At 39.4% G+C, this 13,333-nt stretch overlaps 2 protein-coding genes across 3 annotated transcripts in view; both read left to right on the top strand.

The window, feature by feature from the left end:
* LOC105232405 (dual specificity tyrosine-phosphorylation-regulated kinase 2) overlaps positions 1–13,333 on the top strand; it is a 162,349-nt gene that overhangs the window by 102,550 nt on the left and 46,466 nt on the right. The gene's annotated exons all lie outside the window — the stretch shown is intronic.
* Positions 6,758–12,445, top strand: LOC125775825 (uncharacterized). The gene has a single exon (XM_049446756.1). The coding sequence runs from the start codon at positions 6,758–6,760 to the stop codon at positions 12,443–12,445; it is 5,688 nt and encodes a 1,895-aa protein (XP_049302713.1).

The following is a 13,333-nucleotide window of genomic DNA, read 5'->3' as shown; positions in this document are numbered from 1 at the left end:
CTGCCTGGATTAGCATTAGAGGGTGCAGTTAGCTAAGGTTCGGTGGGCAAAGTATAAAGTTGAATGTTTTGAAGCATTTATGTATATCGTTGCAATCGTTTAAGTTGGACAATGAAATTAAAAGGAAAAAAATAATAATAATACTATGTTTTTTTATGAAATCGAAATAATTATGGATCAATTAGGTAGACTAGACCAATTACATTTAACAAATTGATAATATGGTTTATTAAACAAAACTCTTGATTTTAAGAATACAAAGGACAAAGGAAAAAGCGATTTCCTTCTCTACTCTTCTTCTTCTGACTTTTCTGTGCCGCCATATCGTTTCATTCCCACATATGTATGAATGTTTTCTTTTTCCTTTCCGTTACCTCACAACAAATATATCTCACATTCAGCATCTTGGCATTAAAATTTATGCTGTTATTTAATCGAAGTCTTGGCTTTGTGACTTTGTGACTCAAATCGCTCATAGCAAAATAATTGCACAAGTTCTTTCAATGTCAGCAAAAGCCAAGCGAAGAGCACGCAACACGCTAAGTATGCAAAGCGCGTTTAGCTGCCCACATTTGCAACCACGCTTTGCGATTAATGTGAAAAAGCAAAGAAAAATACGAAACTTTTTCAACGGCCATCAAGCCAAAGACCAACTAAAATCTGCAAGCGCGTTGAAATTCGAGCTGTGGGTGTCAAAGCAATGAGTAAAGCTTAAAAATATATTTCATAAATAAATGAAAAAAAAATTGTAAACCACAAAAATTACGCAGAAAGTTGTCAAAATAATTCGCACATGCATATTTATTAATTGTTATTATTTAATAACACAAATATTTCATTTCTGTTGAACAATGAAGCTTTTCTAGGCCATCATAGGCTTATATGCTTTCAATTTGATATGTTTAGAGGAAAAAAAGTCAACTATTTTAACGCCCACAATATTTTGACAACAGTAGTACATGCACATATATGTATATTATATGATTATGTATAGTAAATACATATATTTATTATCTATGTATGTATATATGTATGATTTTATAATTGCTTGCTGTCAATTGTATGCCATTTTCAGGCAAAAATGTTTGCATACCACATTGGATATAACTGTAAAAATATATACATACATGCGATGGTATACATATAATATACATATACATATGTATCTACAATTCATTGCCATTATTGCAGTAATGGTTATTGCAGATTTATCGCTTGCGCTGGCGGGTTTTACAGCAGTTGCCGTTTACTTCTTTATATATCAATAATTGATTTCACATTCACAGCCATATAAACATATACATAAATGCACTTTATATTCAATTTTATTTCAATCAATAATTCAAATATTAAGTGTGGCTTTTTATTGCACAAAATTACATAATAAATAGTTACACGCACACACTTTCATATAAACACACATTTATATACTATATGCATACATATATAAATATATATGTATGTACATATATGTATATTTGATACATGTATAACGGTAACTATTATTAATTGACAGCATTTTATTTAATAATTTATCGCTTTACAACTCAATGCCAATAGCTGTGCTCCAAGGTTGCCGCATTGCATTGACAACATTTAGATGAAAATACAAATAAAAAGGTATAAATGAAGAAGACGCTTAGGCTAAACACAGAGTGGAGCGAAACGAAGAATTATACAAATCATACAAGAAAAAAAAACGGTGCATTTCTACTACTATAATTGTATAAAAAAAGTTTTTGTCTTGACTTTGAACGGTCAGCTTGTATGGCAGCCTCAACTCATCCCCGCTAAACTTCATAAAAATATCTCGTCAAATAAAAAAGTTTTCCATAGAAGGACTTAACTTTGATAGATCACTTTGTATGCCAGCTATATGCCACAGTGATCCAATCTGAATCATTCCTCATGATATTGCACCATTGTTTCAGGTAATAACCTGTGCCAAAATTTCGTGAAGATATCTTGTCAAATAAAAGAGATTCTCATACAAGCACTTGATTTCGATCATTTGGTTTGTATGACAGCTATATATTATATATATGATCCGATCTGGCAGTTTGACAGACGAGCAACTTGTTGTTGAAAAAAAGTAGGGATCCAAAATTTCAGTTCGGTATCTCAAAAACTGAAGAGCTAGTTCACGTATATACAGACAGAGAGGCAAACCAAAACACTTGTCTAAATCGGCTGTTTTTTGATATTTCAAATTTCATGGCAATCTTAACGTAGATTGTGACAAAAAAGTTCCCGGAAATTGTAAATAAAACTCAATATATTTAATTATTCATCAATATTAGTTTGTCGCCTCAAAGTACCACCAAAGTATACCAAATGTAAAACACTTATGCTTATGATTTTTCCAGTCCTCGAAACACTAAATACAATTTCCGGGTGTTTTTTTTTGTCTTAATGTACCCTGTTCTATGAATAATTAGGTTAATGAACTCTTGACACTTAAGTTGATCTCGAGTTTAGGGGTAATATAAAGAATGATAGAAGTGAACATTAGGGAACGTTTTGGGTAGTGTTTAATGATAAAGACAAAAAAAAGTAATAAACTCGAGTTTAAGGCATGATATTAAGGTGCTAAAATCTATTACAGGCAACAAGTGGCAACGTTTTGGGAGATTTTAAAGATAAGGAACAAAATAAGTCGTAAACTAGATTTTAAAGGTCAAACGTCGTAAGACGCTTCCGAGTTCCAGTATATTTAGATGAGTTTTTATTATTTAAACTCAATTTGATAGTCTCTTTCCATTCCAACCAGATGGTTTAAGTTATGTGAAGAAACATTTTTTGCCCACCAAATCGAACTTAAGTGATTGTAAGGATCTAGCCACACAGCTTTTAGGTAATCCAACCTAAAGAGGTTGAACAGATAAAACTGTGTGGTTTAAAGAGGAGACAATAGAGTGAGGGAAGTCTAGCCGCGGTGCTATCACAATGGGCCGTCTAAGGCCATGCTCTCATGTCATACATGGTCGTCTTAAAAACACTCTAGTTTCATAAACGAATTGTATAAGCTCGAAGGCAATTAAGGGTTGAAGGTGTGTACAAACATATGGAAGTACTTATTTATAGCATTAGTTTAGTATTCCTGTATGTACTCGTACAATCATCAAAGAAAGTAAATAATGGTAAGAGATATTCCAGACTTAGAACTTGAAAAAATCATCACAATTCATATTTTACGCTATCTTTTTCACCATTCTTCTTTGCAAACATATTGAGAGCTAGTGAAGCCTGTTTGAAAGAAAGTTAAATAACTCTTTTTACGAATTTTTTGCTTCACGTGTAGAAAGAAACGAGATCTGGAGGTTAAAAAGTACCAAAAAAGTAAAAGAAAAAAAGTTCTGCTTTAAGTTTAATGATACGACAAACTTGGCGCCGCCTCAGACTGGCTCGCAACTCAGAAAAAAATCATAAAAAGAATGCGTCAAGGTTCTCAAGCCGACCGGTTGCTATGCTAATTAATGTAATTAATTACTTTTTGTTTTTGCGTTACTTTTAATTTTACTACACTTTTATTTGCATCACATTTTGGTTTATTTTTGTAAGCTTTTTTGAACTTGCGCTGTAGTTTATTACACCCATCAGCGTTTCGCTTTCGTTTGACTTTCGCTTTTGCCCCACTTCTGCCTTGATAAGTCACAGACACTTGTTTTTGTGGGGGCAAAACGTTGCAAACTCGCCAAATGGAAAACATGTGTCGGGCAAACGTGCTTTTTGGACAAAATCAGCGTGTATCATAAATATATTCATAAGTATTAGTGACGGGTGGCTGGGTGGAAAATTATTATTTTTCGTTGTGCGTCATTTGAAAGAAGAACGTGTTGATTGGTGAATTTTGAACTTGGAAAGGAAATAGCGTAGTTTATTACCACCCAATAATGACATAGAATGAAAAGAAATTGCATAATGCTATATGAACAGGGAGAATAAATGAGAGAAGTGAGAGAAAACAAAATAAACCTTTATAAACACAAAGTTTCACCATAAACTCGAGCTTAAGGGTTCGTGTTTCTATATTAAGTGAAGATATATCAAATAGAAAAGATAAGCATTGGGTAGTCGAAAAAGTCTTTTCGTATTTCTCATCATTAAACTTCAACTTATTTTTTTTATATTCATAATGAACTTTAATGAGACAAATGTGTTCAATTTTGGTCCACCACTTTTTGCGATTTTTTCGCACTTTTCTGGTTTCTCGGCGAAAAACCGCGACAAGTAATTTTCACAGGCTTCTCTTGAAGCCAACTTTACTCCATTAAGGGAGTTCTGCATTGACCGAAACGAATGGTAGTCCGACCGGTGCAATGTCGGGGCTATGTGGTGGATGCATCAAAACTTCTCAGCCAAACTCTCCCAGTTTTTGCCGAGTCATCAAAGATGTGTGTGGTCTAGCGTTGTCATGATGGCTTTGTAGCCCTTTCTGTTGACTAGTTCTGGCCATTTTTTTCGATTGGTTGCTTCAATCTCATCAGTTGTTGACAGTAAAATGTTGAATTAATCGTTCGATCAGGCTGGAGCAGCTCATAGTGGATGATTCCTTTCCAATCCCACCAAACACTCAGCATAACTTATCGAAGCGTCAATCCGAGCTTTGCGACCAATTGTTGAGCTTCACCACGCTTGGACCATGGCCTTTGTCGCACATTATTATCGTATTTGATCCACTTTTCGTCTCCTGTTATCATTCGCTTCAGAAATGTTTCGAATTCATTTCGTTTCAGCAAAGAATCCTAGATGTTAATTCGGTCCATTAAACTTTTAATAGACAATTCATGTGGTACCCAAACATCGAGCTTCTTTTTTAAATAGGTTCAAGATTTTCATATTCTTTCTCGAATAATTTTAATTGAGATTAGTTGCTTCTCAAAGTCGAGGTTAAGGCGAAGTTTTCTCTTATTATACGTTCTACATTTTTAATTAAACTCCCAAAAATTTTTATTAGAACTAAAGAATTACAAGCTTCCATGTATGCAAATTATATTTAATGAAAGCTTTTAATTTATAAAAAAAGCTCATATCATACCAACATTTAACACGAAATCATTCCAAAACCTACAAATCCACAAAAGTGACAGAGTATCCAGCTTATTTGCCGCTCTCTGTGGCATAACGCTAGAAATTAGAACACAGAATAAATCACTAAAAAAATAAACACCAAAAAGGGGGAAGTTCATTGTTATAACGGTATAAAAAGATTGGTTGTTGCCGCCAACGATATCTAATTGCGCTACCGGCAGCCGCTGCTTAACTATTTCGCCGATTTTTGTTATTCCAACTGGCTTGTGCCACTTCCATTGTTTTTTCCGGTATTTTTCTACACCAGCAGAGCATTTCGAGTGTCACCACAGGCCACTGGATACAAAAATCGACACACAACCAAGAGCAAAAACGAAAAGCACACACGGTGTAATAAAAATACCCGGCAGAGCGGCGAGCAAAGCATGGCATTATGTAGGGAGACATGCCAAAACACACATTCATACATATAGGCGGGGGGGGAAAATAACAAATTTGAATAATGTTTTCATAGCAATTAGGTGAGCAGAGTCTTTCACCGGCTGCGCGATTCAAATGTGTGATTGTTTTTATATGCGCTTAGACACATACATATGCGCATATTTATGTACTAAAGTGCCCAGCAGTAAGCGGCGAGCATTTAAAATGAGTACATTGACCAACACTAGCCGTCGGGCCCTCCAGCCACCTAGCCTTTAAGCCCGCAGTTTGACCAACCGTCCAAGCGGGCTAACAATATGCAGCGACTGTGTCCCAGTTTGTAGCAGCGAAGGGTGCTTTTGACCTGCTTCAGTTTATACAATTTCCTCTTTTGTTGTTATTTTTGTTCTTCGGCGCTTTTTTGTGAATGGTCGGCGAGTAAAACGCGGCCAATGGAACGATTTGAGACATGTTAAACATGTGTATGTATGTAAACATACAAAGGTGATTGCTTTAATTTGTTTCTTTTTGTTGTTGTTGTTGCTGTTACTATTGACAGCAATTGGCGATTATAGTGCGCCCTTTTTCTAAACGCCGGAGCCCTTCAATCGCTTGGCTGTTCCACTTGTCGTTGGTCAATTGCAGCGATTTGTTTGCACCTGAGGGGTAAGCTGCAGCAAAGGGTGTTGGTGGTGGTGGTTCGTGCAAGAAACAGGTGTCAAACTGTTGCTTGTCGGTCGACTGTTAAACGCTTCGTAGTTACTTTTAATGGATTTGTGTTAATTTTTTTTTTGAATGTGTATATATTTATGCTTATTTTTTGGTATAATGGTGGATTTTAGCTTCCCCTTTATCGGTGACCTTAGTGATAAGCTATGGTGTTACGAACGATCTGGCAGCATGACTCACGTAATCCTCGTAAGTCCTACTTGCTTACGTATGAACCGACGTGGCGTGCTGTGATTGGTCTAATAAGCAAAGCGGGAGCAATTATTTTAAGTCCTACTTGCTTACGCATAAGCTAACGTGGCGCATTCTGATTGGTCCAATTGGGAAACCGGGAGCAATTAGTATATTTAGCAAAGTAGGCAATGGGAAGAACGATCATACCGTCGATAACGTTCAGAGGGTGCAGTTGAGACTAAATTTTTTAATTAACCATTGATTTTTTTGTTAACATTGAATAACCTTTAAATTCGGTATTAAATGTTATATCAGTTAATTGCAAAAAATTTCTCGCATTTTTATTAACATCTTAAAAAATTTATTGCACCCTCTTCGCGCACTACATTTAACGTAAATTATAATGTCGCGCGCGAATAACTTAGAATCGCCTGCTGCACCTGCCAATTTCGTTCTTGGTCCTAATTGTGCTGCAGCCGCTAATCTCACCACCTCAACAAGTTTTCCAATTGTGAGCAACCTGGAGGATAATAGTGATCGGGCTGCTAAGCGCATTCCTGTGACACACGCTGAGAGTTCGAACGCAGGCGTATCAAATGCAGCTCCTCCAAATGGAAGTCGGGTGTACACGGTATCACCCCAACAAGCACATCTACAAGAAAGTGAAATCATAAGTCCTGTTCACTCCTCAAATTCTTTTGGTTCACTCGGTCTCCGCCGTCGCGTCGAGTTGCTACAAGAGCAAAGTGAAATCCTACGACAGAGAGAGGCTTTATTAAGAGAACAGCATAGTTTTTTGGATCCCATAGACGCGATGGGTTTTGATGACGACTTGGATGAAAGGCAATATTCAATGCCTAGGATCTCATCCAGGTTGAGGGATGAGGCGCTTCTTCCACCCCAAATGCTGCAGCTGCCACCACAATTTGTGGCGCCATTTAATGTAACCGCTCCTGTTCTAAACGGTATTACAAATAGCGGGTCTTCATTACCTAACAGTATGCCAACCGGAATGTTAACGGGTCAACAAGGTGAAACCGATATTCAAACACCGGTTCTTCAATCGTTATTGAACCGAATACAGTCACTTGAACAGCAGTTGCGACGGAATTCAACACTCAATCCAGAGATTGTTTTGCCGCAACCAGTTCATACGACTTTTCCGACAGCTGAGCGCGTTAACAGCTTGTCGGTTGGTTCTTCAACTTCTCGCCGATTGACTCGGGAGCAAGTTGCTTCTCGTAACAGCCTTACTAAAGAATTACCCAAATATGATGGTAAACCCAGCGAGTGGCCGATGTTTTATGCCGCTTACAATCAAACTACAGAGGTTTGCGGATTCTCTGACGAAGAGAATCTGCTAAGACTGCGACAGGCGTTGGAAGGTCCAGCGCTAAAGGCTGTTAAAAATCTGCTATTGCACTCTTCATGCGTCAATCAAGTTATGGCCACTCTTCAAATGAGATTTGGTAGACCCGAATTGATCATCAGTGTTCTACAACGCCAAATTTGTGAACTACCGCCACCATCGGAGAGCCATTTGGAATCTATAGTCGATTTCGCCGTAGAAGTGCAAAATATCTGTACAACGATGTCAGTATCTGGTCTGACTGGTCATTTGAACAATCCCGAATTTGAACAGCGGTTGGTTTCGAAATTACCTGGGCTTTTACCAGCATATTGGGGAATGCATAAGCGGAGCTTAACAGCATGCAATCTACAAAACTTCAGTGATTGGCTCTTTCAGTTGGCTCAAGGTGCCAACTGCGTTATCGTTCCAAAGGATTCAATACGTGAGCGCAAACGAGGGGCACTTAATCATCATTTCAGTTCGGTAAGATGTATCGTTTGCAATGGAAGTTGTAGCGAAGTTTTTAATTGTGCCTCTTTCAAGGTAATGCCACGAAATCAAAGGTGGCAAGTTGTTCGTAAACTAAAATTATGTCGTCGATGTTTGAAAACGCATTCGATGAATAGATGTAATTGGGTCAAACCTTGCGGCGTTAACGGATGCACACGCAGTCATCATCCACTTTTACACAACTCAGAATTCGTTCAAACTGTAGCTACGAAATCGTCAAGTAATGTCAAAATGCTAGCCAGAGAGCATTCTGCCAACATTAACGCGCATATAGCAACAGGGGAAAGCACACTGTTTCGAATACTACCAGTAGTCATACACTCTGGTCAGGAAAGTGTATCAACGTACGCCTTCATAGATGATGGCTCATCTCTTACACTCATCGACGAAGAGCTTTTAAAACAGCTGAATGTAAGAGGAACACCACAACCACTCTGCCTACGTTGGACTGGCGACACACATCGGTACGAGAACGAGTCTGTCGTAGCCGACCTGACTATATCGGCTCTAAATGGGCATAGGCAATTTTCTCTTAAAGGTGTTCGCTCTGTGAAGAAACTCCAGTTGCCTACTCAATCGCTCGACGCTAACAAACTACGATTACAATTCAAACATTTGAAAGGATTGTCATTGCACTCTTATTCAAACGCCACTCCACAACTGCTGATAGGCTTAAATAACGCGGCTCTTGGATCTCCAATAAAATCCATATATGGGGGAGAGAATGGGCCAATTGCAGAAAAATCTAAGTTAGGATGGACCTTGAAAGGGTCGATGCAAAAAGCCGGCGCCGATCCCATACACCACGTTTATCACATCTGTGATTGCTCTGCTCAAGCTGAACTGCTTGAAATCACCAAAGCGTACATTTGCCTCGACAACTTAGGTGTGTCAACCAAACCTGTTGCCTTGATGTCTAAGGAGGATGAGGTTGCTTTGGAGCAACTACAAAAATTCACCGTTCGCACTGGAAGTCGTTTCGAGACCAGCTTATTGTGGAAGCACCCAGACATTGAAATTCCCGATAGCTTATCAATGGCCCTATTTCGGGCGAACTGTCTACGGAAAAGGATGCAACGAGACCACGATCTCGCTGAAACTCTTCACACAAAGATACGCGATTATATTCAAAAGGGGTATATCAGACGTTTAGGACCCCTCGACTCCGCCGTCAAAAAATATTGGTATTTGCCGATTTTTGCAGTTACCAATCCCAATAAACCAGGAAAGGTTAGACTAGTCTGGGACGCAGCTGCTAAGGTAAATGGAGTGTCCCTAAACAGCATGCTGCTGAAAGGCCCAGACCTAACAACTCCTCTACACTCGGTGCTCTTTAAGTTTCGACAAAAGAGATTTGCAGTGACAGCCGATATAGCTGAAATGTTTCACCAAGTTCGTGTACGACAAGAAGACCAAAACTTCCTACGTTTTCTTTGGTATGAACCAAACGCTAATGAGCCGACTACATTTGCAATGACAGTGATGACGTTTGGGGCCACATGTTCACCAAGCTGCGCGCAATATGTAAAAAATAGGAATGCAGAAGATTTTCAAGAAAAATTTCCTCTTGCTTCAAAGTGCATCACCGAAAATCACTACGTAGACGATATGTTGGTAAGTGTGGACACCGAAGAAGAAGCTATTAAATTAGCTCAAGACGTTCGTCATGTCCATGCACTTGGAGGCTTTCATTTAAGAAATTTTTTGTCCAATTCGAGACGGGTATTATCTGCCCTAAATGAGAATCCGCTCGATGAGCTATCTCTCGATCTTGATCGTGAACTGCCTACTGAAAAGGTTTTAGGCATGTGGTGGATTACGTCTAGCGACCATTTCGCATTTCGCGTGTCCGCTAAGTATAGAGATTCTGACATATTTCTTCATAAAAGGCGGCCTACTAAGCGCGAGGTTTTGAGTTTGGTCATGACTATTTACGATCCTCTTGGACTCCTCAGTTTCTACGTGATATATGCAAAGGTTATCCTACAAGAGATATGGAGAGCTGGATGCGACTGGGATGTTCCAATCCCTGATGATCAATTTGCCAAGTGGCTAAGATGGCTGAAACTAATTCCGAAAGTAGAGAGTCTAAGAATTCCAAGATGCTATATGCGAACTGTGTTTGGCGGAGTTCCACAAATCGAATTACACACGTTCGTTGATGCAAGTGAAACTAGCTATGCAGCAGTTTGTTACCTTCGATACTCGTATGGCGATACGGTTAGCTGTACAATGATCGCAAGCAAAACAAGGGTGGCGCCATTGAAGCTAATATCCATACCTCGTTTAGAACTGAAAGCAGCACTTCTAGGTGCTCGCCTCGCCAAACATGTTATCGAATCGCACTCAATCCACATTGATAAATGCGTTTACTGGTCAGATTCCCGAACGGTGTTAGCGTGGCTACGATCCGATCACCGGCGCTACAAACAATTTGTAGCCTTCCGGGTTAGTGAAATTTTAGAGCTGACCGACGTCAACCAATGGCATTGGGTTCCAACTGAGGAAAACGTTTCCGACGAAGCAACCAAATGGAATGGTGATCCAGACTTTTCTAATGACAGTCGATGGTTTAGAGGGCCATTATTCTTGTACCTCTCGCCTGACAAATGGGTTATGTCTGACGAATTGCAATGCATTGCAACTGAAGAACTGCGTCCACAATTTACTGGCTTTCATCACCCAACCTCAAAACAGCATCAGGTAGTACCAGAACCACTGAGATTTTCAACTTGGAACCGTCTACTTCGTGCAACAGCTATGACAATGTATTGTGTTCGGGTCTGGCTAAGCATTATTCGAGATAATCAACCTGTTGGTAATGGACCAACTACTGAAGATTTTCGTAAAGCGGAATGTTATCTTTGGAGAAAGGCTCAAGACGACAACTTCGGAGACTCTATCGCAACTCTAGAAGCCGGAAAGCCAGTTGACAAATCCAGCAATATTCTGAAGCTATCACCTTATCTGGATGATCACGGCGTTTTGAGAATAAATGGTCGAGTTAAGATAACAGGGCGACCAGATCAAGTATTATTGCCCTCAAATCATCATGTTACGTACCTTATCATTAACCACTTCCATGTAAAGTATCATCATGGAAACTTGGAAACAGTGGTGAATGAGATAAGGCAGTTCTATTGGATTATAAAACTACGAACAGTGGCCAATAAGATTCGACGCCTTTGTCAGTATTGTAAAAACAGAACATCTCAACCTCGGCCACCTATGATGGCCTTTCTGCCCGCCTTCCGGACCTCAGCATTTATTCGACCGTTCTCCTACGTAGGCGTTGACTACTTTGGTCCACTCCTAGTTACGGTCAAAAGAAGTACCGAAAAGAGGTACGGAGTATTATTTACCTGCTTAACAACCAGAGCAGTGCATCTTGAAATCGCATACTCGCTCTCGACAGACTCCTGCATTCTAGCTGTACGTAATTTTATGGCGCGCCGAGGTAGTCCGGTAGAAATATGGAGCGATAATGGTACAAACTTCAAAGGTGCTGAGAAGGAGTTGAAGTTAGCATTTGATCTGGTAGATAAAAATCTTATCACAAGAACCTTTACTTCTGCTGCAACCAACTGGCGTTTTATACCACCCGCTTCGCCACATATGGGCGGAGCGTGGGAACGATTAGTTCGGTCAGTAAAGCAAGTGCTTAAACAAATTTTGACAACTAGCCGCCCCAGTGATGAACTCCTTCGTGCAGTCTTAATGGAAGCGGAAATGACGGTTAACTCTCGGCCATTAACTTATATCCCCATCGACCACGAAGAGGAAGAAGCACTCACTCCTAACCACTTCTTGTTAGGTAGTTCCAGTGGAGTTAAGCCAATCGCGGAACCAGTTACTGAGAACATTTTATTGCGTCGTAACTGGCAAACATCGCAGCAACTAGCAAGCGCCTTCTGGAGACGTTGGATAGTGGAGTACTTGCCCACCATAACCAAGCGAAGCAAGTGGTTTACAGATGTAAAGCCAATCGAAGTCGGTGATATAGCGTACATAGTTGATCCTAGTAACCCCCGGAACTGCTGGCCTAAAGGCAAAGTGATCCAAGTACGAAAGAGTGAAGATGGAAAGGTTAGAAGCGCCACTTTGAAGACAGCCTGTGGCATCTTTGAGAGACCTGCCGCCAAAATAGCCGTTCTAGATGTGATTAATTCGGTACACCCTGATCAGCAGGATATACCGGGGGGGAGTGTTACGAACGATCTGGCAGCATGACTCACGTAATCCTCGTAAGTCCTACTTGCTTACGTATGAACCGACGTGGCGTGCTGTGATTGGTCTAATAAGCAAAGCGGGAGCAATTATTTTAAGTCCTACTTGCTTACGCATAAGCTAACGTGGCGCATTCTGATTGGTCCAATTGGGAAACCGGGAGCAATTAGTATATTTAGCAAAGTAGGCAATGGGAAGAACGATCATACCGTCGATAACGTTCAGAGGGTGCAGTTGAGACTAAATTTTTTAATTAACCATTGATTTTTTTGTTAACATTGAATAACCTTTAAATTCGGTATTAAATGTTATATCAGTTAATTGCAAAAAATTTCTCGCATTTTTATTAACATATGGTATTTAACTAAAATTCATTTATTTTCTATTTAGATATAGGTTGTGTTCTGAATTGAGTATTTCATTCGAATTAACGCCCTATTTGTAGTGTTGGCTCATGAGAGACCATGAAAGCTAGAAATCGACCTTTCTTGGGAGTTTTAAGTTTGACCATATACCACTATGACTCTCAAAACTTAATCGGCCTTATCACTATTCGTCACTTGTAGAAAAATATTTTATTGAAGACGAACACTCCTTGAGAGTAGAGAACCTTTCAGATGCAATTTTGACATTAGTCTTCATTAGAAGAACAGTACCTTGCTTCTACATATTTAGTAGTTTGTACTGTTACGAAAGCAAAAACTATGCGAAATCATATACAGCAAAGGTTCTATTTGGGCATTTGCGTTTTGTCTTTCCAACGAATAGCAAATAATACCCAAATACTACGCGACATTATATAGGCAAGCTTAACTCAGAGTTTCACTTCCAGCAAAAACTATGCGGAATAATACCCAAAAGGTGGTCCGACTTAGTGATTTACTAGCGCTT

This window comes from Bactrocera dorsalis, chromosome 1, assembly GCF_023373825.1.
Source record: "Bactrocera dorsalis isolate Fly_Bdor chromosome 1, ASM2337382v1, whole genome shotgun sequence".
NCBI classification, from domain to species: domain Eukaryota; kingdom Metazoa; phylum Arthropoda; class Insecta; order Diptera; family Tephritidae; genus Bactrocera; species Bactrocera dorsalis.
The sequence above is the reverse complement of the archived record's forward strand: the minus strand, read 5'-3'. Positions and strand labels throughout refer to the sequence as shown.

Bases quoted from the DNA above. Each gene is read 5' to 3' on its own strand.
- LOC125775825 (XM_049446756.1), top strand. From the start codon at position 6,758: ATGTCGCGCGCGAATAACTTAGAATCGCCTGCTGCACCTGCCAATTTC.